The sequence below is a fragment of the Chlorocebus sabaeus genome, chromosome 23, assembly GCF_047675955.1.
Source record: "Chlorocebus sabaeus isolate Y175 chromosome 23, mChlSab1.0.hap1, whole genome shotgun sequence".
Classification (NCBI taxonomy): Eukaryota; Metazoa; Chordata; class Mammalia; order Primates; family Cercopithecidae; genus Chlorocebus; species Chlorocebus sabaeus.
The window spans coordinates 33587586-33613507 of NC_132926.1; the positions used below are offsets into that span (position 1 = coordinate 33587586).

The window sequence follows — 25922 nt, forward strand, 5'->3', positions numbered from 1 at the left end:
TAGAAACGTTAGTGCTATTTGCAAAATGTACCTGCTTTTCAGAAATGTGTTAATCGGTTGGCCTAAGCTTCTCTCCAGGATGCCCACTTCTAGGCTAACATGCTGAGGCTGAAACATTATCCCCTCCATTGAGACTTACTGTTCAGGAAAAGTTCCTGCTTCTGGCTTAGTGGAAGGCGACCATTGGTATGTAATCCAAGGGCCATCCCACCCAGTACAGTGTCATGGCTGCAGGTGCTGGAATCTGACCCACCTGAGTTTCAGTCCTTTCTGAGATCTACCATTTAGTGTCAATGTGACCTTAAGCATTTGACCAAACATCTCCAAGTTTTTTTTTCTTCATCTGTAAAGTGGACATAGTATTAAAACCCATTTCATGGGACTTTTGTTAAGGTTAAATATGATAACATCTGTTCAGGGATATGCCAGTTCCTATTACACAGAAAGCACTCAGTGAATGGAAACTGCTACATTGTTATCACAAGTATTTGCATAGCATCATCTATATCTTGGTAAAACATCTTCCTCCAGGTCTCCAGTTATTTTTTCAGCTTCCTGATAAGAATTTCTTAAGAAATGAGTCAATAAAAATCTCCATGTTCTAAACACTGCTCCTGAAACAAGGAAGGTAGAGCTCCTCTACTAGAAGAAAAGCCAGAAATAAATTAATCACGCTGTTTATAAATAATGATTTAAGCAACATGAGACAAGACTTATTTCCTGGGTACATCATGCCCTGTGCTGAACAGTTGGGGCTGTTATTTTGAATATGCCTTCTGGATTTTAAATTACCTGTAGGCATTTCTTTGACCCAGCATAAAATACACCAGCCATGTCAAACAAGTCAGGCACATTCTGTGTGTTTGTTTTCCCCCTTTTGCTCCATAGGTACACCCACTGTCAGGGTGTTGGGGTTTTGTGTACCAGCCCTCAGAGATCAGCACTCACAATAAAGAGGGATTATGCATGCCACCCTGGAGGGCAAGCCCCCAAGCAACGCTCAGCTCCACAAATCCCCAACATGCTTTATTTGAGGTCAACGACAGAGGCAGTGTGATGTGGTGACCTGGCCCTCAACCCTGGCTGCACAGTACAGCCACGGGGGACTCTTAAGCAGTAACTGAGCCTGAGCTTCACTTGTAGAGATTCTATTTTAATTGGTCTGGTTGGGAACTAGAAGTCCATTTATTTTAGGAGCTTGGGTGTGCAGCAGCGTTGACAACCACTGGTGTCCTGGAAAGAGCAGGAGGCCTGTCTTCTAGTCCCTTTGTGATCATTATGAAGTCATTATCTCTCCCAATATCAATAAAAATGAGGAAGTCGAATTAGATAATGCTTTAAGTTTAGATCTAGCTGCATGTCTTAGATCACTGAGATTGTGTGGGTTTAAACCAGTAGTTCTTTATCAGGAAATATCTCGTTTTACCAGGGAACATTTAGCAATATCTGGAGGCATTTTTGTTTGTCATAACGTGGGAATACTATTGGTGTATAGTGGATTGAGGCCAGGGATACTGCTAATCATCCAACAATGCATGAAACACCCCAGAGCAAAGAATTATCTGGCCCCCGATTTCCAGATAGTGCCGAGGTTAAGAAACCCTGCTTTAAACCAGTCCTGAGCTTTACAACAGAGAACCTCCTTGCCAAGGACAGCAGGAGAGGTCTTTCAACAACGCCAGGAGGTTCAGCCCCTGCACCATTTGGCTCCTTTTAATCCTCATACATTCTTAAGGCAAGACTAAAAAGGAAGCCCTGTAGAAGGCAACTGATACGGTTTCTAGGAGGAAAGGTCCTGAACTTCTGTGGTTAGAGTGCCGGCAGTAACCTTGCAGATAGGCCCTTTCCACAAGGCAGGCTCTAGGAGCTTGTTCTCTTACAGCACGTACTTGGCGAGGACACAGACCTCCTAATTTAGTCAGAGCAGCTGTTCAGGAAGAAATCTCCTCCAAAGCACACTGAGATACCCACTGGAAAACCATATTCCCATGTAAATCTGTGTTTAGTCCATGGTGCAATGGTGCAGGTACCCGGTCCATGGAAATGATAAAAACTTCATCTTGTACTGGGAATTTACAAGCTGGAGTATGTTCAGAAGAGGGTAAATGCCATGATTTTCTTTACAGAATGTATGACATATAAATAACAGTAGAAGGAACTGGGGATGCTGAACTTAGAGCAAAGAGGCTTTAGGTCATAATAATCATTTTTATATATTTAAAGGGCTGTTAAAGGAAACAGGAATTCGACTTCTTCTGCATAATGTGAGGGAGAGAGGTAAGAAACAAAGGATTGAGGTTATAAGAACATGTATTTCATCACAAAATGGAATGGATTGCCTTACTAGGGGGTTCCTAGTAAAGCTGAAGGAAAAAATTGGGTGACCATCAGTCAATTAAAAGTGTTGACTGGGCCAGGGGAGGTGGCTCAAGCCTATAATCCCAGCATTTTGGGAGGCCGAGGCGGGCGGATCACGAGGTGAGGTCAGGAGATCGAGACCATCCTGGCTAACACGTTGAAACCCCGTCTCTACTAAAAAATACAAAAAACTAGCTGGGCGAGGTGGTGGGCGCCTGTAGTCCCAGCTACTCGGGAGGCAGAGGCAGGAGAATGGCGTGAACCCGGGAGGCGGAGCTTGTAGTGAGCCGAGATCCGGCCACTGCACTCCAGCCCGGGCGACAGAGTGAGACTCTGTCTCCAAAAAAAAAAAAAAAAAAAAAAAAAGTATTGACTGACTGAATATCAGTAACTGGAAGAACCGAATGATCATTAGTCAACATTTCTGGAGAAGAGGTGAGTAGATGGAATAACATGTTCTTAGCCCCTTTTTTGTGATTCTGTGAGTTATAAAATCATGAGCATCATCCCACAGTGCAGTTAAGTGTAGGGGAGAGGAAACTCTACTTCAACCAGTGTTACATTTTGTTGGGTTGAAGATGGAGAACTTCTGGAAATATTACTAGTGAGAAGATATATGTCAGAGATGATATTGGCAATTTTAGGGGGCCATTCTGCTTTCCTCTACTGAATCTTTGGCAGTCTGGAATTGATAGAAAATGTAGACATTTCCAAAGGAGAAATATCTCTGTAGATGCTCAGTGGTAAACAGCTAATTTGATGCCTGAGATTGCATTTGGAAAAAATATTGAATATATTTACTGATCAGGATACACACACACACACACACACACACACACACACATTCCTTGAAGCTTTAATATGAAACAAATTGTTGCTTAAAGATTTGCAGGAAGAAGGGGCTCTGGGCTGGAATTAAGGATACATCTTCTCATTCAGTTTTTTATGATACTTCCTTTTTCATACAGAGACAGTTAGGATCAGGACTTCAGACTCTGGAAAGAAAAAGACAGAATCCCAATGTAGGAGGAACCAGGTTTCTGATGCAGTGGTTTAGTGATACAGTTAAAAGCACAGGAATTAGTATTTGATGGGCCTCAGTTTGATTTTTGGTCCTGCCACTTTGAAGCTGTGTGATCCTGCATTAGTTACTCAACCTCTTGGTGCCTTGGTTTTTTCCTGTGCAAAATGGGAGCACAAGTAGTTCTTGCCTGATCAGACTGTTGCAAGACTTGTGTGAGATAGATACTGTACCTGTACCTGGAACACAGTAAGTCATTGATAAATGACATTCTTTTTATAATCACCACCATCTTATTAGGCAAAATGGCAGGAATAGTGGTTGGTAGGACAGGATTCTGATTTCTGGAACTCTGGTTCATTATCGGAACAGGGTGTGAAGGGAAATGGTGTGGTGTCAAAATCACCATAAAGCCCTCTGATGAGAAACAGGATTGTTCCTGAGCAGTAGGTTCAGGAGGAGGAGGAAAAGCACTTCAGCTGCAAGGATAGGTGAGCTGTGAGAAAAGGAATGATGCAGAGTTCTAGCTGCTGTCCTGCTGGAAGTCCTATGAGGTCATCTACAAGCCCTGAGCAAGAAGACCCAATGAATGTCTCTGGTTATATAAACAAACAGCTGAGTACGTTCTGCTTATATTCAACCAAAGAGCCAAGAATCTACTTTTCGAAAAATTATTTCTGAATTGTCTTTTCTCATATCCATGCCTGTTTCAGGTTATTTTTAACAAGATTCTTAGAAAGATGTCACAGTTAGAATTGCTTTTGGAGAGTTTTTTATTCTCCAAATTAGCGAATTCACATTTTGATAAACCTGACAAACAAATACATTTGGCATTTGCTCAAGTTCTTTTTATCCTTTTCTGACTTTAGTTTTCTTTGCTGGCTGGTAAAATTTAATTGCTTCCTCCATGTGTAAATTGGGATTGCCTGCTTTGAGTTTCTGACTTTAAGGAAAGGAGTGTCTGTATATGTGTACACACACGTACACACACATACGTATGAATATATACACAGACACATACATAGATATGAATGATTGTCATATATAATAACTAGTTGCTTTAGGAATACTTTGGCTTTTTGGTTCACACTTCACCATCTTTATAGTCATCATCATCTTATCTTAGGAGCTACCATTTATTGAGCATCAGTTTATATGCCAGGCATTGAGCTCAGTGCATTGTATATGACATCTCATTGGGTCATCTCATTTACTCTATGGAGCACATATTATTGTCTTCATTTTACTGATGGGAAAACTGTAACTCAGAGAGATTAAGTAACTTGGCTAAGATCCCACAACTGGTGATGTCAGGGCCAGGATTCTAGTAATTTCCACATCCCTTTGTTGTTAACCACTAAACTGTGCTCCTTGATAGCTAACTCAAAACTCTTGTAAAAATTCAGAATTGTTGATTCTTAGACATGGAGAGGGCTTCAGAAGTGATCTGGTCAAATGTCCCCTCCAGTACAGTGATATTTTCTCTCACTTGCCTGTAAGTAGCTTTCTATCTCTTCTCCCAGTGAGGGATAGCTCATTATTATCCAAGGTAAGGCATTATATTGTTTGGCAGTCCTAGTTGTTGCAAAGTTTGGTCAAATTTTACTTCTCTGTATCTTCATCATTAAAGCTTAGAATCTTCTAGCTGGAAGTAATATGAGAGCTCAAACAGCCCAGTGGTTATCAAACATTTTTGGAAGGTGTAGCAATCTTTTCTTCAAATGGTGTCTCACTTGGAAGTGCAAACAACAAAAATAGAATTGCTTTGAGCAAAGCAGGTGTTGGTGTGGAGGCATGTGTACACAGCATCATGACCATTGCCCCATCCCTTAAAGTCTCCCATGACCACTCCATGAGGTTATTGGTTGAAGTCTTGTTAAAAATAACCTGAAGTAGATTACTGACCTCAATATCTTACAGATAAGAAAATAGAGGCTCGGAGAACTTAAAAAGTTCGCTAAGCTAATGCAACCACATCACCAGAGGAACAAAGACCAGAACCTAGGCCTCAGAACTCCTACATCCATTTCTCACTTACTCATTAATTCCTCCATTCATTTATTATCTTCTTATTACATGCCTAATAGGGTACAGACACTATTAGGGGGCTAAGCAAAGGGAAGGGGCTCCAGCAAAGACCTAGGCAGGCAAGATTCCTGTGGCTAAGGAGCTCACAGTTGAGCTTTTATCTTCTTACTTTTTCCTGATGGTCTAATTCCTGCCTTTGGAAGCTACACACAGACACATACACTCAAAAGTTAACCAGACCATCCTGGGAGACTTCTACATTCAGTCCATTTTTTGCTGACTTTCCAAAAGGGTGAGTTCTAGAATTGAACTGAAAGGCTATTCACACATTTTGGTGGTTTTAGGATGCTCTTTCCTTGACAGAGTTGCAAATTATAAATTATTTTCTCTGCCTCTGGTTTTCTTTTGGGACTATGTATATAATATAGCCATAAAGGGAGAAGCTGCTTCGTCTTTATCACTCAGGAAGATGGAAAGGCCATTCAGACATGTGGGATTTTAAACTGCAAATGCCAGCTGGATTGGGTTGTAATAGGATAACCTTGAGCAGTACAGTAGGACTTGCAGTGGATAGAGAGGGAAGGACATATGAAGCCTTTCTTGGCCTGACCCAATCTGGTTTTCCAGCTCATTTCCCTCAACTCTCCTCACTGCAGCCCAGCTCCCAGCTCCCCTGAACTAACTCTTTGTGCAATAAACATACAAGACTTGTCAACGTTTCTCAAACACATAGGGAATTATTTTGTCTCTGGATCATCTCTGCTGCCTCGAATGCTGTCTCACTTTCCAGCCTGGCACAAGACTACTCATTCTTCTAGGCACGGTTCCAATAGGAGCTCTCTAAACTTTCCTGGCCCACTTTCCCCTCAGTCTCTGGCCTCTCTTACCACCTGCTTGCCCTTCTCTTGGAAGTTCAGCTTATCCCTCAGTATCTTAAGTATTCTTTATGTACCTGACTCACTGTCACTCACATGGGCAGCTTCTGAAGAGCACTGTTTAGGGGTTGAGAATGCCTGTTGCATGAAGGTGCAAATTTAGTGATGTTGTTTCAATGAGGCTCTGAGTTCAGATCCTGACCCCACCACTCTCTAGATATTCTACCTGGGGAAAGTTACTGGGAGTCGTTCCACTCAGCCAGAGCCTGCAAATAATAACACCCATGTGATAGGCTTCTTGTGAAGTTTATATGAAATAATCCGTGAATTTCTTAGCACAGTAGTTGACACATAACAAATATTCAGTAAATATTGGCTGTGTTTAAAACATACTTTTAAGGTATTTTCTCTGAGATATTTTCAGGTTCTTTTATATTGGAATACTATAGAAAAAACAGGTAGATAGTCTGACTCCCAAAGATTCAGGTTTCAATCCTTTTATTTGCCATTTAGGAACCATGGTAGACAATGGAAAAAAGTCATGAAAGGACATTGATTTGACCTCTTAGTTCCGTGTGCATATTGAGAAATAGGGAAAGTAGTACATTGGGATTAGAATCAGCCACGCCTGATTTGATCTCCCACTTTGGTGTATTGAAACATGGACATATCTGAGGCTGGCGATGGAATTAAAGGGCCTTGGGAATACATTTTGTCCAGAGGCCACAATGTTAACATCCCAAAGTGTGAAAGCTCAGCTTTCTGCAAGCTTCAAAAAACAGTAGAAAGAAAGATCCTAGAGCTCGTGCCCTGCAGATGCATTGCTTTATGTCCTTGCCAAGACACTGTGCTTTCTGCAATTTAGTTTTCTCATCTGTCTGATAGGAGCTTTTGTCACTTGCATGCTACTTTCATGATTTTTTAATCATATCACCACTCTACCCATGCCATGCTAGTATTTATTTACTGTTTTTCTTTAGATACGTTTTAAATCTAAATAATTGTATTTGTAAAGGAAACTCTGTATCGTGACCTTAAATGCAAAATTACATAGAAAAGATGATTTTTAATATAAATGCAATGAAAATAAAACAAAGTTATTAAAATTTAACTTTATCCCGTTTTTTTGCCAAAGACTTTGAGCCTGAAGCCTGCACTGCGTTTGTTAGGTATTAGAGACTTGTTAAACCAGAGCAGGGCCACACTGAGTCAGAATGACTGAATGAAATAATTTGAATCCCCTTGCTGTCATTCAGATTATTTAATGCTGTGCCCATTGTCTGAGATATCACTCACAGAACACATCCCATGTTTGGGAAACGCTTGATCTTCTAGCCTCTGTAGAATTCTGCTTGATAGTGAATCTAAAGACAATTTAAGAAATTGACTTTTAACAAGCGAACTTGCTGATAACTTATTACAAATCTATGTGTCTCGCGGTTTGTAGACATCTCAGTTTTTATCAGCTAACAATACCCAAGAATTCTATTTCTCATCACGTGAAGATCACCTAGAAAAACATTGCTTTGTAGATCTCTTTACATTTTTTGCTTTCTCATTTTCATAATCACAAGTGTTTTCTCATCTGCTTATCTTCAATGTGATGAAAACCAATGAATACTCACTTGTCCACTTTGCTGAAATGTATGTTTTATTTCATGGTTTCCATTCCTTTCCCTTTGGGAGCATCACCGAATGCTTCAGATTTCTAGCTCTGGCCCCTCTGACCTGCCTGTGCTTTCTCTCTACTGCCCGCTAAGTCTCTATCTCTAAGCTGTCTCTCTGGTATAAGTAGAATGGCTGGCGGGAAATCTCATACACCTGTGTGCGTAAAAATCAACTGAGAGCAGTTTTTTAAAATGCAGATTGCCGCTCTCTCCGCCTCACTCCTGCCCTCCTGCCCTCGCTGTCAAAGGTCTGGTATAGATCCTGGGAATCTGTATTTTATACAAGTACCCAATATAGTTCTCATGCACATAGCCTCTGGACCTTTGAGAAAGATGTATTAGCAAGTGATTCTCCTCCTTCTCTTCCTTCTCTTCCTCCTCCTCTTCCTCCTCCTCTTCTTCGTTTTCTTCTTCCTCCTCTTCTCTTTCTTCCTCCTCCTCCTATTCTTTCTTCTAGAGAACAGGTAATTGTAAGTCTGTTTCATTAACTGCTAATATTAAACTTCGTTATAAAACTTCCCATCACATAAATGATTTCCATGTTTCCGAATGGGCAGAATTCTTGATTTGAAGGGCAAAATACCTGAAGTACTAGATCCACCATTACCCATCAATCAGTCCATGACCCTACATTACACTTTCCTATTCCTCTAACATGGAAATAAGACTCTGCACCTTCTTGCCCTAGAGATTTGCATTGAAGATAAAATGTGAGAAAAGATATGACAATGCTTTGTAAATTGTCAGGGATTTTTACCAACACGATTACAACAAGAAACTGCATTTTAAAAACTCATCCGTTAAAATATTGGAGAAAGATTCTTTTTAAATGATGTTTTGCATCAGGGATTTTGAGTGGCTCTGCCAATGTTTTTGATCAAACATATGTTTGAGGAGAGACAGTTGTGATCTCGCTGCATTTTAAGTTGTGGCATCTCAGCCCCACCCTATCCTATCCTACCCAGATACGTTTAACAGCTTTGCAATGTAATTTCACAGATTCCGGAATTGAGGTCTTTCAGATTCTTTAATACAAATCCAAAATTACCCTCCCCGTGTTTCCCGTGAAACCTCTTCCCTCCACATGGAATATAAAGTATCAGATACTAACAATAGAATATTAAAAGCCAGATTTGAAGCAATTACCCACAGCTTTGGAGAACAGTCCCACACACAGCTGGTGCCCAATCAGAAGGCCTGTCTCTGTCACTAACCATCCCCGCTACTCATAGAATCAGAATGTCAGAGTTGCAAAGGATCTTATAGATTATCCTCCCCTTCATTTAACAAATGGGAAAAGTGAGGCACAGGAAAGGGACGAAGTCATCCAGAGTCACTCAAATGGAGGCATTAGAACCCAGGTACCTGTCTTCTGGTTGCTACACTCTGCTGCTTTCTTCTCTGAATTAGTAGGGTGACCTTGTATCTGGGAGTGAAAGGGGCTTCCTGAGTGTTAAAGCCACGTGCACTGAGGATGATCTTGTTGCAGAGGATGGAGGTCTGTTGTGGTGCAGCATAATGTACCATATTGTTTTTTATCATGTATGAAGGCCTAAAAGGCAGATGACACTAAACTGTTAACTGTGAACAATTATGTAAGTATAACAATGAGAACCGTGGCTGTGAGCTAACTATCCATAAGATCATTCTATCATTATTCTCAAGTTCTCATCCATCCTGCTGAGAGAGATGGTTGTGAGTCCTTCATAGAGTTAGATGCTGGACCACTGTTCTTTCTCCATGGCCGGAGTTATATTGATGTAACCTGGTATTAGCCATCGAATAGCAATACTAGACTATTTTCAATCTTTATTTAAATCTCTAAAAGAATTGTACAACAGAGCCAATATATTGAAGCTGAGTTTGCCAGTGTCAAAGATAGATAGAGAGGGAGAGAAAGAGAGAGCCAATGTAGCCCTTCGGGAAACATTTCTCAAAGAACCTCTTCCTCTCTCCAATTGCTCTGGAGCCTTCCACATGCCCAACCACATGGTTTTCTTCAGCTCTGATCTTTTCGCCTTGTCTTTTATCCTCACTCCTCATTCTTTATTATGTTTATTCATGTAACCCCTCTCTTTGTCTTCTGTACTTTCCTCCTACCATTGCAGGGTTTTCTCCCCTCCTTTACACATAGTCTCCCTAGTTCTACATCACAGAAAACATTGGGTTCCACTTGGCAATGACTCTTCTTTAATGGTCAGATGGAGTTAGCAGGAAAGAGTCCAATGTTAGTGTCACAGTCATATTGTGTTGCAATAAATGGAGAGGTCACATCACACTGCAGATTTCTCACAGGTGGAACATTTATAACATGCACCCCTGTACATAGTCATTTCACCCAGGAATCTGCCATAGTGGGACAAAGAAATGCTTGAGACAGCAAGACCTAAATACTATATCTACAGTGGTAGTTGTCAAAATGATGAATGACAATACAGTAGAACAATTACTAGCACAGATGCTGGTGTCAAAAATGACTTAAATGTAAGGTCTGACCCTGTCATTTATTAACTGTGTACACTTGGGTAAATTACTTATACTCCTTGAAGCTCAGTTTCCTTGCCTGTTAAATGGATATAGTACATGAATTAAGGCACATAATGCATTCAGCCCAATGCCTGGCACACCAGTGCTGTACTAATGGGTGGTTGTTTTCATCGTTGCTAATAATGACAATAATAATAAATATGACACAAAGGGGATTTGGCCAATGAGAGATGAGAAATTCTTATTTTTTTTCTTCCCTCTCTCCCTCCTTCCCTTCCTTCTTTCCTTCCTTTCCTTCTTCTTTCCTTCCTCCTTCCCTTTCTTCCTTCTCTCCTTCCTTCCTTTTTTAGTTTCATTTCTTCCCTTTCATTCATTCTTCTTTTTCTCAATAGATATGTTCAATGAATAAGACAGATAAAAATGTAAGGGAGCATGTAAAGGCCTGAGGGCACATCTTGAGTTGTCTAGAGAGTTTACACTTTAAAAAGGCATGTGGAAAATCTGGAGGAAGGAACATATAACCAAGGATGAATCAAGGATGAACAAAAGCTATGTTCAGAGCTATGTTCGGATCTAACCCAGAAATAGTTAGATCTCATTATTTAGGGAAGAAATCTTGCATATTCTGCTGTAATAAGAATAGACTTCCAACTGGAAAGAAGAGAACATTTTAGGGAGAAAGTTGCTGTCCAGGATTGATGGAAAGCATTTAACTCTTTCTAGCCAAGATGTGTCATGTCTTAGGGGTTTAAAGGAACTTGTTGCTAACAAGTCTGATGATCTTTGTCTAGGACTGGGGAATAGGTGGAAGCCTGCAGATAGTAAATATTGCCCCAATTTTTCAAGAAACACTAAAGCTAAACTCCAGAAACCATAGACTCATAGCTTGTGTAAGTAAGATTCACTGTTGTATAATAATTCATGCCCCCAAATAATTTCTTTATCTGTTAGGAAAGACTTTCTGTTTGGCAGAGACATTTTAGCAAGGCATTGGACAAAGCCTGTCAGAGTGGGTCCATTCTCAGGCACATTGAGCATTAGATGTTTGACTGCCAGCAAGCCTGTCTTGGGGTAACTATGATTTTCTGTTTTATCTTGCTCAACATTTTTTACCTTGCCTGAAAAACTAAAAGGCAGATGACACTAAACTGAAATATCTACTATTGTAGATTATTTGATCTTCCTATGTGCTTGCAAAAACCTTAAGGTCTAGTTTGAGTGGATGCTAAATAATCATATCTTGCATGTTAAAATTGCTATGATTTAGAATGATCTCAGCTGACTAAAGTGATATCAAACCAAGATAACAAAGTTTAACTGAGTAAAATGCGATGATTTATATTTTGGCTTAAATAAATAAATAAATAAAATCAACTATGCAGCAATGTAATAAAGAACCTTAGGAACTGACAGTTGTTGTATCAAAAATGATCAAAGTTGGCCGCAAGCTCAATATACACCAATAACTTATTACCATTGTTAGAAATGAACTGAATTTGACTACATTCATAGAAGTAAACCCAATTGATGATGAAAAGTACATGATGTAAGTCAGGCTCACTGCCAAAATTTGTGCACTTTCCTAGTACCATAATTCAAGAGAGGTGTTCAAAGGACAGTGCCCATTATGGGGAATAATCTGGAAACCATAATATGTAATGAACTATTAAAGAAAATGGAATGTGTAGCCTGGAGTAGAGAAAACTTGGAAGATATAATCAGTAGAGGGCACAATGCTGAGGGGGCCTGATAGGCACACTAGTTCCATCAGGTAGAAGCCACATCGACACCGATTTTGGCTGAACATTGATGGGTTACTTCTAATAGCTACTGTTGCCCAGAATTAGTATGGACTGGCCTGTCATTTGAAATTCCTAAGTAGAAGCCAAATAGCTACCCATCTGCATGGCGCAGAGTGTTCCTGCCATGCAGGTGGGCTCTTTCAGGAGATGGTCTGCAACATCCATTTCAATTCTGAGGTTCTGTAATCTTCTCCTCTCTCTAGGGATGCAGTGGAGTGTGGTGGCCAATGGGAGAGTCAGTGTCACCCGCCAGCAACTTCTCCTTTGGTGGCTACTCAGCCGAGTGACACTTAGGCCCCTGGGACAATGACCCAGAAGACAGCCATGCCTCCGAAAGAGGGCCAGGTCCTAAACTGCTGCTTGCGCGCGACTGCACCCGGTATTCTCTTCACCTGAGGCCTTCCGTCCCCTGGTGCAGGAACCCGGTGCACGCTGGGCTTTTCCTCCGAGATTCCAGCAGGTGGCGCTGGAGGGAGTCAGAGGACATAATGGCCTCCTTGTTCCCTTTTTATTTCCCAGCACTCCCTCTTCCCAGATTCTCTGCTCTTGCCGCATGGTCTCTGGTGTCTCTGACATGTTCCCGTCACTCACTGTGTCTGGTCTGTCTCACTCACGTTCTAAGCACGATAGCTTGTTGTGTCCTATCGCGGCCACTGATGTCTCCAAACACACCTTCTTTGCTGTGTGGGCTCACAGATATCAACAAAATACTCCCTCTCTGTTCCTGTCTTAGCCAGAGTCCTCGCTCCTGTCTTGCTTACTTGCTTGGTCACGTCCGTCACAGCCATGTTCAAGCTATCCCCTGTCTCTTCTTCACCCTGTTCTGTGCCAGACGCTAACACAGTTTTCTCCCTGTGTCTGGGTCCAAACGTGCATCCTCTTGGCCGGCCCCCTTGTCAGTCCCAGACATCCATTTGCTTTTCCTTATGTCCAATGTCCGTTTTCCTCTTCAAGACATGCTCCATATATTTTCCATGGAAGACACAGGGTCAGAGATCTGTCAGAGGAAAATGGTCTCCACAGCAACTCCGGAGGGAAACTGAAGACAGATAGCTTCCCCCTGGTGTCCTGGTCGCTGGCGTGTCTGCCCTGAGATGCTCACTGTCCTGCTGGGCTAGAACGGGACATCTTCTAAAGAGCCTTGGGCAGGGCTAGCAACATCGTAGGTGTTTATTAGGCTTCAGGATCTTTCCTATGAACTTGTGATGTCATTTTAAAACCTTTCAATCTGGCTTTGTTGCTCCCAAAGGAAGAGAACTGTTAGAAGTTAACACTGGGTAGACTCATTTTCCCCTACAGCTCCCCCCAGGTGCAGGAGGGCAGGATCCAGCAGTACTGGGGATGCGTAGGCAATGCTGGACTTGAAGCCAGAGGACCCAAGTTGCCGCCCTGGCTGTGCTGCTAACAAGCTGTGAGATCTTGAATACTGTTTTTTCATCTCTGGACCCCACTTGCCACATCTGTGCACTCAAGCTTGGACTAGAGGATCTTTAAGTTTTCTTTCTGTTTCTAGGACAACAGGATGCTGCTATAGCCGTCTGCTACCTCGAGAAGCCATGGCCTGCCTGCCTTTTGGCTTTGTTTCAAACGAAAGACCCTCCTCATTTGGGCCTTTTAGACCCCTGACCTTTCCAGCTTTTTCATTTAGATTAACCTGTATGTCTTTTATTCAAAGCTGATCAGTGGCTCTTGCGAATGCCCCAGAGCAAAAGTCCCTGGAAGGTAAATGCCAAACCCAGAACCATGTGAGATTCTGACTTTGATCTTGGCTGTGGTTTGATAGCATCTCAGGATTATTTATCATACTCTCTTTTTTTCTTGTTGCTTATGAAGTGTCAGTTATTGTTTCCATTGTTGTTTACTTTAGTTCTGGAACTGAAACTGACAGGAAGAAACTTTGGAATACGGAAGAGAAGATTGACCAAACCATCCAAATGCCAAAAAGGAAAAAAAAAAAGAAAGAAAAAAAGAAAAAAGCCTCTCTGTCCTATGAAGGCCTAATTCTGTTGGGGAGAAAGTCATGTTTTAGGGAAGGGAAATAGCCTCTGAAAGAGAAATGCTATTCAGAATTCGTGAGAAATATCTCTCCATGCTGAAATGTTCTTTGTGTGGACTGGGATTCTCCCGGATCAATGGAGCAGATTGAACCTGGGAACCATTCTTGTCATATATGAAGAAAGTTTATTTAAGTTTTAACTTGCACCCTGACTCTATGGCTGGACCAACCCCCTCTGATTTTTCAAGTCATTGTTCCCTTGCCATCACTAGGCTCAGCAACCACCATTAGCAGGCAAGCACCATTTGAGGTGCTTTTCTAATATGAAGAAGGGAGCAGCCAGCTTCTGGGCCCCACGGCTCTGGACCTGATGATGAGACCCAACCAATCTGCTGTGGCGGCCCACACACCCACCCACTGCCTGCATGAGTACATTGGTGGGAGGAGTACAGCACAGAGGCAGCGCATGCACTGGGTCCATTGCTGACTTATTAAGCAAATTGAACTAATTCCTGAATGTCTCAGACCTCAGAGAGAATCTCTCTTGTTTACTTCACAAAGCTGTTGTGGAGATAAGATAAATTTTTTTGTGAAAACATTCTGTAAATCATAAAATGCCATTCCACATATTTATCATTACTTTGGGCGTTTTGGATTACTGTGGATGTGCCTGAGCACTCAAGGACTAAGAATTTATTTACCAGGAGGTAAACCAACTTAAGAGAATAAGTTTCTATGTTGATAAAGAAACAGAGAAAGAAATGCCCCAGGGCAAAGTTCACAGGAAGGTAAATGCCAAACCCAGAGCCTTGTTAAAAAAAATAATATTCTAAGAGCACCCCTTGGGTATTAATTCTTCCTGTATTCCCAGCACTTTGGAAGGCCCAGGTGGGCGAATCACTTGAGGTCAGGAGTTCAAGCCTGGCCAACATGGTGAAATTTGATCTCTACTAAAACTACAAAAATTAGCTGAGTATGGTGGTATCTGCCTGTAGTCCCAACTACTTGGGAGACTGAGGCAGGCGAATTGCTTAAATCTGTGAGGCAGAGGCTGCATTGAGCTGAGATTGCACCACTGCACTCCAGCCTGGGCAATAGAAAGAGACTCCATCTCACTAAATCAATCAATCAATCAATCAATCAATCAATAATATTCTAGGAATTGTAGAAGCACCCTTTGGGTATTAATTCTTCCAAATCTGTCCATCCTAATTTGGTCATTTCAGGTTGCCCAACACACAAATTTATGAATGACAGAAACTCATTTAAAGGGATTTTGTTGGCCGGGCGCAGTGGCTCAAGCCTGTAATCCCAGCACTTTGGGAGGCCGAGATGGGCGGATCACAAGGTCAGGAGATCGAGACCATCCTGGCTAACACGGTGAAACCCCATCTCTACTAAAAATACAAAAAATTAGCTGGGCGAGGTGGCGGGCGCCTGTAGTCCCAGCTACTCGGGAGGCTGAGGCAAGAGAATGGCGTAAACCCGGGAGGCAGAGCTTGCAGTGAGCTGACATTCGGCCACTGCACTCCAGCCCGGGTGACAGAGCAAGACTCCGTCTCAAAAAAAAAAAAAAAAAAAAAAAAAAAAAGGGATTTTGTTATTCACAAAGTAGGGGACTACACGCTAATTTTGATGATAATGAGTGTAACTTCTCATATGACTTCAATGTCACATGGAATAAGATTCAAATGTCTGTTCACTATAAAAAATGTATTTGAAGAAGAAAATACTTGGGCCATCAAAATCATCCCCACACTGTAAATTATATATATACAAATCCTACGAACAAAATCAAACATGGACCAGACTATGACCAGCTAGCACGAATACTACATAAAGAGTCAACTAAGATATTGAACCTGATAACTTTTGAGAATTTTCCTGATCTGATAGTCTATGTATATGATTGCTAATTGTGGTTTAATGCTATTTTAGCTAACACCTTAATTTTATTTACATTTTTAATAAAGTAGAATTACAAAGGGGCCACTTATGCAGTTTATAATGCACTGAGATCCCTTGTACAATCAACATATAAAGTACATGTGTGCCCACCACATAGAACATGAAACAATTCTATCATTTCAAAGGATTACAAATTGTAATGATGGTTTTGTTTTGGTTTGTGAGATTGTTAGTTATAGCTTTGATTTATGTGAAGTTAAGGTTTTGAAGGTCCTAGAATCCCTGATTCTAACTTTGTTTACATGGAAAGCGTCTTTGGCTTTATGATTATCAACTTTTTGATGCAGTTTCCAGAAATGTGTTATGGAAAAAATTGGAGCCTACATAGATTTTTTTAATTGATAAATTCTATTTATTGATAAATTATACATATGTTTATATGAGTGCATTCTGTACATGTTTATATAAATTATATATTCAAAGAAAAAAATGAGTCTGAAAACTAATAACTGAATTTTGAATATGCAATAAAATGCCAAAGTCAACTCCCTTGCCTCAGTGTTGTGGAGCTTCTTGGGAACCTCCAAGATCCCAGGGCATCCTCCGGTAGCTACGTCATTTGAAGCTGGAGAATTTCCTGACTCCAGTACCAAGTTCCCCTCAAAGGAAAGCTAGAATCCCCAGGCCCCTAGATAATGTGATTTTACCAGATTCTACCTGTCTGCCTGTCTGTCACCATCAAGGCCTCCAGCAATAAGACAGATCTCTATGACATGGTCACCTCATGAGCAGAGGATGGGGATCCTGTCCAGCTACTCTCAGAGCACAAACCACGAGGAGCCATTTAAGGCAGTGTGACAGTATATATCTGGAGGTCTCGGATTGAGGTTAAGCATGTCATCCCTGCTGAAGCCTTTAGAAAAAAAAAAAAAAAAACTGGGGGAGGTGGGTGGTGTCATGAGCCATCCAAGAGCCTGGAGTTCGTCTCCCTTAGGCCCAGGTTATGTGTCAATGAAATCTAGGTACCATCTCTTCCAGGTGTGGAACAATGGAATGAACCCTGTCAGCAGTCAGGAGACAGAGCAATGTCCAGAGTAAAATAGACTCAGCTCTTTTGTTTACCTCTTGGGACCTATCTTCTCACATATAAAATGCCAGGGGTGGAGAAGAATTAGGTTCTCACATCAGAATCCTTTCTTCATTCACAAATTTACCTGGAATTCCATCACATGAAAGATTCAAGCAGGATGGGGAATAGGCAGGTCTGGATCCCCTATCTCTGGTTATTGTAATCTATGCCCTGGAAGGAATCTTCTTGGGAGCCTAAAGCCCAATCGCTTGACCGGGGAATATCCTCTGTGCCAGTGCTTATTTTCCTCCTGTCCTTAGGTTTTCTGAGGCGGTGTTCATAACACTGCCATGAACTGTTTTTTCCAGGTGACAGTCATTTCCTCAAAATCACGCCTCCCCGTTACAAAATCTCTTCTTCCAATCAGAAAGCACACTGTCTCCTGAAACTTCCTTCCTAGAATAAAGACCTGAGCCTTCACTGGTTGTGAAGCACCTGCTACTAGACCCCAGAAAACTCCTGCAGAACCCACCTTCAAACTAACCTACCCTTGGGAGAATGCCCTCTTTCTTGATTTCTTTACAAATTGTCTATTTTCATGTTGGAGTATCTCTAGATTCATTCAAGGGGAAGAGACTAGTATTGATTTAGCACTTACTGTGCGCTAGGTGGTTTCTATTTGTTATAGTTTAATTCTCTCAATAGGACTATGGCATTCAGAGAAAAAGAGATTTTCTGAACACCAGCTATGAGGCAGGGTCTCTTGCCAGAAACCTACTAATAAAGAAACCTGACAAGGTCTCTACTCTCTTGTATCAGAAACCAGAAAATAAACAAGGAGACATATATACATGAATAAGACAAGTTTAGATACTGATACGTGCTATCAAAAGAATAAAAAATAGAGATGGGCAAGGGGATGTTTCAGCTGAAGTAGTTAGGCACAGTTAGATGGAGGAGGTGTGCTCTGTGATGGGGGACAAGAATGCTAAGGAGTCAGGCATATATTTCATCTGAGGGAATATCGTGTCAGGCAAAGGGAAAGGCAAATACAAATGCACTGGGGCAGAAATGTGTTTGACATAGCCAGTATAGCCTAATGAATGTGAAAAAAAGTGGTAGGAGATGGGATCAGAGAAGTGAGTAAAGGCTGATCATAATCCAGTAGCTTTGGTGCCATTTACCAGTTACTACATGTCAGCCTCGGTGAAAGCATTTTACATGAGACACCTCATTTAACCCTATTAAGCTAAGTATCATTTTCCCATCATAGGGATCCGAAAACCAGGCTGTACATCAGAGAAGTTAATCTGGAATTTTTAAGGATGCAGAAATTACCTGCGGCTGGAAATGGAGCGCGGGTTCCACCAAATCTAAGGGGACTTGATCCACCTGAGGCCTGTTCTTGTTAGCAGCAAGAACAATCTTTGAAATGGATGGATTCTCTTCTTGTGCACTATTCCCCTTTGCCTTTTTGTTTCTCCGTGGAGTTTTGGCTGTCTGCAAACAAAGATGCATTTATGCAGTAGGTCTTCATTGATTTCAAGTTAGCTAGTTCCAAATGGCATCTAATTGGAAGGAAAAGCCAATTATTAGCCAGCCAGAAAGTGATTCTTGATAAAAATTATTTTATCAGAAATGAGTGGAAATCAATCTGGCTATGTAATCGTAGACTTTCTCATGCATTTCCTTATCTCTATCCTTACTGACATCATCCTTTCTACAACTGACTATCTTTCATCTGCATTGGGGAATTAGGCTCTAAAGCGCAACTTTCAGCATGCCATTTCCCCAATCAAAACCCTTCAAAGACTCCTCATGGCCTACCAATACTTTCTCTAAGTCCACTGTCAGAGTTTTTCTTCCAGTTATTACCCTCATCCCTGCAAAGCAAACAATATGCTCAACTCTTTGGATTTGCACATTCAGCTACTACTCCTGCTGTTCTTTCCACTGGGCATGCTTCCCCTGGCACCTCTTACATGGTGTATTTCAAATACCACCTCCTACCTGAAGTCTTTTCCAGCCTCCAGGACTGCATGAGGTTTTTGACCTATTCCAACCCCCAAACACTTTATTTGTTCTTCTCCTGTGACATTTCGATATGCTTCTCAGTGTGCTTCATTAATTATGTTCTTTTTGATCTCTCCTACTAGATTTTGAGCTCTTTGAGAACTGTGGCCAATTCTTATTGCTCATCTTTCTCTTTCCTAGTGCCCAACACAGGTTTTTGTGCACTGAAGTTATCAAATAAATTCATTGGATGTATTTGTTTGAAAGAATGTGAAGGTTTTCATTGTTACGGCATCTCCACTGTACCAGTCTGCTTTGCCCCTTCAGTCCCAAATCTCAGTGCTGCTCTGCCATTAATACTCCACCCACTGCAAAAGCTGCAGCCTTCTGATAAGAGAAAACTCTTTCAGTGACAGTTTTGAATAAAATCAAGATGTTTATCCTACCTTTTGCAAGTGGCAGAAAGATTAGAGTTTTAAAATACCGTTATATCCCTGAGTTATGGCAAGTTTATTTTCTCTTTTGGTCCTGTCTATTGAAAAAGGACTTAAGCTTAAAGTTTTGTATTTATAGAATGCTGTAATGAAGCAGACCGAAGTTTTGTAGGTTACTTGACATTGTGTAATCCTAGAGGACATTGGCCTCCATTTCACCAATAATGGCATTTATTGAGACAACGTAGAGCAAATGAAGCATGAACTGAGCCATAGATGTAGAATGGACCCAGTGAGAGTTATTCAGGCTAGAGTGTAACAAAGCATATACGAAAGATGTCAGAAAATGTCAGATTTTTCAGCAGCATCCTTTCTAATTTGCTGTGTGACTGGGCATGTCTCTGCACCTTTCTGCCTGAAGTTTTGCCATTTGTAAATTGAGAAACTGTCTTTGGTTAGGAGCTTGGGCTTTGACATTAGATGGATATAAGTTGAGATTTAGAGTCTACCAGTTACTGAATGTGTGACACAAGCAAGTTCCTCAACTCTTTGAGCCTCAGTTTCGTCTTTGCAAGGGGATAATCATAGCACATTGCCCATCCAGTGTGATGAGGCGTCAGTGGGTTAAAGCATATAAATAGTGGCACGCAGTCTCTGGCATACAGTAAGTTCTCACTGAAGTGTAGCTGTTACTATTATTACTCTGAATTTCATGACATTTGAAATTCAGAAGCAGTATGTGGAGTCATATGGAAAGGGTGTTGAGAAACCAGGAGCGGGGAAGTGGTGGAAGTGGCAGGCAGTGATTGTTTCTCTGCCAGTTGTCTAATCTGAGAAGGGAGAGGTTAAGAAGGCTATTCAGGAGAAGATGGAGATAGTAAGGGATTTGGCTGTGGAGTCAGAGAAGAAACATAATCTGCACGCATGGAAAATGGTATGTACTTGTCATTCAGTGTTTTATTATGACGTTCCTAATATGTCTCTTAATCCTCTCCAATTAATGTGTCTCGCAAGCAAGAGTCTCATTTTACCTTCTAAGACAGTAAAAGGATGCAACTTTATTGAGAATATAAGATAGTCAGGACTATCTAAACACTTTACATATCTGGTAACATTTAATTCTCATAAAAAGTTTTGATGGATTGAATCCCTGTTTCCCGATTTGCCAAATTTATTTCGTTGGACACCTTAATTAATTTCTCTGAGCTTCAGTTTCTGTATTGGTAAAAATAGAGGTATTAACACTACCTAACTCATGAGGTTTGTATAATTTAAATAAAATTATGATAGCAATAGCAATTAACACACTGCCAGGGAGATAATTGGTAGTTTCTATTATTGTTTTTATTATTATTGTATATAATGCCCATTTTATGCATAAGTAAAATGAGGCTTAAGGAGACTCCTTTTTTTTTTTTTTTTTTTTTTTTTTTGGAGAAGGAGTCTCGTTCTGTCGTCCTGGCTGGAGTGCAGTGGCGCCATCTCGGCTCACTGCAACCTCCGCCTCCTGGGTTCTAGCAATTCTCCTGCCTCAGCCTCCTGAGTAGCTGGGTTTACAGGCATGTGCCACCATGCCCTGCTAATTTTTTGTATTTTTATAGAGATGGGGTTTCACCGTGTTGCCCAGGGTGGTCTTGAACTCTTGACCTCAGGTAATCCACCCGCCTAGACTAAGTTTCTAACCAAAGGTCATACAAGTTATAATGAGCAGAGCCAGGCTACAAACCTAGATCTGTCTATGTTGAGAATCCATGCTCTATTTTTCTGGCTGCCTAGGTGAGAGACAGAAGTAATGCCACCAAACATCAAAGAGACACTCCCTCTGAAATTAGAAGATATTTTATAATATGTGAGGGTAGCCTAATAGCCTGGATGAATAGTCATTTAAATTGGTCTGGAGTCCTGAATGAAAGGGCAGACATTATCTGTACTTTTAAAAACTTGGTTGAGATCAGATAATTTAATTTCAATTTAGTTTTTCTCCATATTGAATGCCATTAGGGGGTTACGTCATTTCATTCCGGCCTTGGTCCCCTCAATTAGCATGGCAATCATCAGTATATGGTCTTCCTGTCAATAGGGTACAAATAGGGACCCATATGCCACTGCTTAATGATGAAATTCTTGGCCAGGATAAAGATCAGCAACCCCCAACCCCACCCTACATTCTTTCTCCAAAGTCTTGTAGCAATCTCTTTTTATCATTCTTGGGAAACTTGCTGCTGGGAAGATCATGAGTCATCAGCTACTAAGGCTTTGTGAAAGAGAACCCAAGTCAGGGTTCTGTAATTTCAAGTGAAAAGACCTTGGCTGGCTGAGCAGAGGCACCATTTCTGGTGGGACCTCTTGTCCCAGCCAGCTAGAGAGTGGGCAGTTGGTCAAGGGATGTGAGTCAGTGGAAGGAACTAGGAAAGGGTACTCTTATCAGGGTCACCCTTATTATTGCATCTCCTCTCCTCAGCACAGAGCCATCTGGAAACACTGAACTTGTAAGACTAAAAGGCCAAAATCATTCTTGAATTCTGTCTCATCTAATAGTAGCCTTCTCGGTGGAGAACGTTCTCTATTTATTCTCTAATTTCCTGGCATTTCTTTGCTATTCAGACCTTCCTATTGCAGCAGATGGTTTTGCTGTGGTAGCCTGAATAATGGAAAAAAAAAGACATGGATTCTGATTCCACCTTGCATTTTGACATTCATTAGCTAGGTAAATTCTGGCAAGCCACTTACTCTTCTGGGTCTCAGCTTTCTCATGAAACAGATGCCCTAGACTACCTCACCAAATTTTATTCAATTACTTGACAAGTGTTTTTGTGTTGTTAGAGGAGTGATACATAAATCAATTTTGTTCAATGGCCACTGAACAAACACCAATGGTGATTACGCTAATAGGTGAGAAATATGTAGTCACCAAAAACAGAAAGCTAGGCAAAAAGTAGTAAGACCAGTGAGGTTCATTAAGATACCATATTCTAAAATAGGTAAGACTGGGTAACAAATTCAAGATACTACTATTATTATTACTGATTGTCTAATAGTCCAGGTGAGAAGTCATTTTTTATTTTCGTACCTTCCAAGTCTCTTACATTTATTCTTCAAACTCTCTTACTTTGATACAACTTATCTGGTCTTTAACTGCTCATCACTTCATATGAGGACAACCATGGCTATATTCTACCTCTTTTCCCTCTACATCTGGACATACCATCAGGTGGATGTTTTTAAAATGACACATACACACACAACAATAAATACAGAAAGAAAAAATAAAGTTATACCCTCCTAAAATTTTCTATATTCAGCAACTCTACTCCAAAACTTTAAGTAGTAATGCCAGTTGCTCATCAATACGTCATTCACTCCTACGATACAGTGTCCAATTCAGAGTGCTTTATATTTCAGCTCTCAGGTTGTGTGCAACTTTTCCCTGCTCTGCTGCAGCCCACTAACCATGCTTTTCTTCCATCGCCTATCAGTTAAAACCAAGGCCAAGTTCATTGACTACCGTGTCTATGAAACCTAATGGAGCCCACCGTGATCTGTTTAATACATTTTCCCACAGGACGTGGTTCCCTGGGGCAGCAACCATAATCTCCATGGGTGTTCTCAGCCCTACATACAAAAGAGAAGCATCCAAATTAGCTACCTCCACATAAAACTAACCAACAATACCAACACCAACATCACCAGCACCACCAGCAAAAAAACAGGACAAGGTAAAAGTCATTCTCTAATTGACAAAGACACGTGGGTCCATATAGATAGAGCATCTCAAGAGATAAAAGAAATGAAACAACTTTATTAACCGTCTCAGGAATGTAAGGAAAAAATGCTACCAATTTCAACATTTTGCTTGTTTTCATTTAAACAAACTTTAAGGAGATATCCACTGTGTGCCAGGAATCGTGCTAAGTGCTAGTAATGCAAAATAATAGACTCAGGGCTTGTTATGAAAGTCCCCATGGGCCTGATCTTGGGGCTGTAGATAAAAGGGAAGAGACTCTGTATTGCCACCTTCTGTGGCTGCATATACCCCGTTGGGTGCTCTGAGTGCTGATCATTGTGGCCAGCCTGGACTGTAATTAATCTTCCAGACCGGTTTGCAGACCCAGATACCTATGCCAGTGGGAAACTGGTGAGTGGGATCCTATGTGAGTATCTTGAGAGTATAAGAAAGCATCACACGGACAAGGACATCGGGAAAACCTAGTACTGATCACCACACACCAGCAACTTTCATGTTTCCCTTTTTCCCATCGAAGGTAAACTGCACTGAAACAATTCTACTGTAGTACTAACATTTAAGGCATAATAAATCCTTTTGAGAGTCTGATGAAATCTATGATCTTTTCCCTGAAAATCCGGACATATGCACACAATTTTTGCCACATTTCTAAGAAGTTCATTTATTCCCTGAAGTAAAAATCCAAGGTTAAATAAAAATTAAAATCCCTGCTTTAATGTGAAACTGTATTGGTGGATAAAACAAAAGTGATTTATAATGAAGTCACTAGGTTCCCCCTATTTTCCTGTCTGCGGTTAGTGATGTATTTATTTAGAAGTCGTAAGTACAGTCTTCTAGTGCCATTTTTGTGAGCACAATGACTCATTGTAAAAATAATATTTCTACATATAACATCTTTCTTTCCTCCAAATAGTCTATGGAAATTATCTCATAAATTGTTCCAGGTTCCCTAGAAACTGGATTAAGGAATATATTATTGCCTTCCTTTACAAGGAAGACAAGATTCAAGTGCAAAATACAGAAGAGTCTGGGCAAATGGCTGAGATATTAAGGAATGACTGAATTCAACCAGAAATCAGAATTATTTCACTCAACACGGAGTTACTTATTATATGCCTGTTGTGTGTCAGGCATTGTACTAGGCATGGGATTGGCTAACTCTCAGCCTGCTATCTGGTCCCCAAGTCTGTTCCTAGAGGAGAAAGTATATTCAATTTGAAAATTGACTGGAGAAAATACAGTATCCCTAACTCAGTAAAAATATCCTACATTGTAACAGCATACACAGAGACAGTATAGTATAGGTTGACACAGTTTTTGAAAGTAAACAAAACTGGATTCAGATCCTGATTTCAGCACTTATTGAATGGCCTTAGTTAAATACCTGAAGCTTTTGATCTTTAGTTTTCTTATCTGTAAAATAGAAATTACTTTTAGAGGCTGGGCCCACAGTGTCTCACACCTGTAATCCCAGCAGTTTGGGATGCTGAGGTGAGCAGATCATTTGAGGTCAGGAGTTCAAGACCAGCCTGGTCAACATGGTGAAACCCCATCTCTACTAAAAATACAAAAATTAGCTGGGCATGGTGGTGGGTGCCTGTAATCCCAGCTACTTGGGAGGCTGAGGCAGGAAAATCGCTTGAATCTGGGAGGTGGATGTTGCAGTGAGCACAGATTGTGCCACTGCACTCTAGCCTGGGCAACAGAGTGAGACTCCATCTCAAAAAAAGAAATTACTTTTAGAGCAAGAGTTAGCAAACTACAGCTCCGTGGGCCAAGTTCAGTCTTATGCGTGTTTTTTTTGTGTGATCTTTGAGCTAAAAATGTTTTTTTGCATTTGTAAAGGGGTATAAAACAAACAACAACAATCAAACAGGAAAAAAAGAAAAGGAAAGCAAAAAGGAGTATGCAACAGAGACTGCATGTGGCTTCAAGGCCTAAAAATACTTACATCTAGCCCTTCATAGAAAAAGTTTACCAACTCTCAAAAAGTTGGCAACTCCTATTCTATAGTCAGAATACCTGCATTTGAATCCTTATGGCCTCTTACCATCAGTATGATCTTGAGCAAATTGCCCAACTTCTGTATCTAATTTTCCTCATATCTCAAGTAGAGATGATAATAGTACTTATTTTATGTGTTGGGAAGCTGCATATGTTAATATGCTTAAAATGCTGAGAATGGAGGCTTATATATAGTAAATATTTAAGAAATGTTAGCTATCCTTATTAATATCATCATTACCACTGTCATCAGTTCTTCAAAAGATACTTGTGAATATTAAATAAGATAGTGCACATCAAACAAATAGGACAGTGCCTTTCTCACAATAGGCTCTCAATAGCTGTCAGCTATCATTGATATTATCATCATCATCACCATCATCATTATTATAATTTTCAAAGCTCTTTTAAATACATCATTTCACTAGAAGCTCCCAACCACCCTGTGGTTGCTGTTATGATCTCCCTCTGATACATGAGAAAATGAAGCTTGGAGAAATGAAGAGTTAGATACT

At 40.8% G+C, this 25922-nt stretch overlaps 1 protein-coding gene across 6 annotated transcripts in view; it reads left to right on the top strand.

Annotated features, from left to right (window-relative positions):
• The window catches only part of HTR4 (5-hydroxytryptamine receptor 4), a 194295-nt gene that overhangs the window by 147315 nt on the left and 21058 nt on the right, over positions 1-25922 (top strand). For 2 of the 6 annotated variants that reach the window (XM_008014919.3, XM_073010593.1), the window contains one exon: positions 12442-14195. The exons of 1 other annotated variant lie outside the window; for it this stretch is intronic. In XM_008014919.3, the coding sequence (XP_008013110.1) occupies positions 12442-12532 (91 nt within the window). In that variant the 3' untranslated portion in view covers positions 12533-14195. Of the gene's footprint in view, positions 1-11387; positions 11508-12441; positions 16583-25922 lie in introns of those variants that run through there. 3 more of the 6 variants (XM_008014918.3, XM_038006201.2, XM_038006203.2) reach the window with 2 other exon arrangements.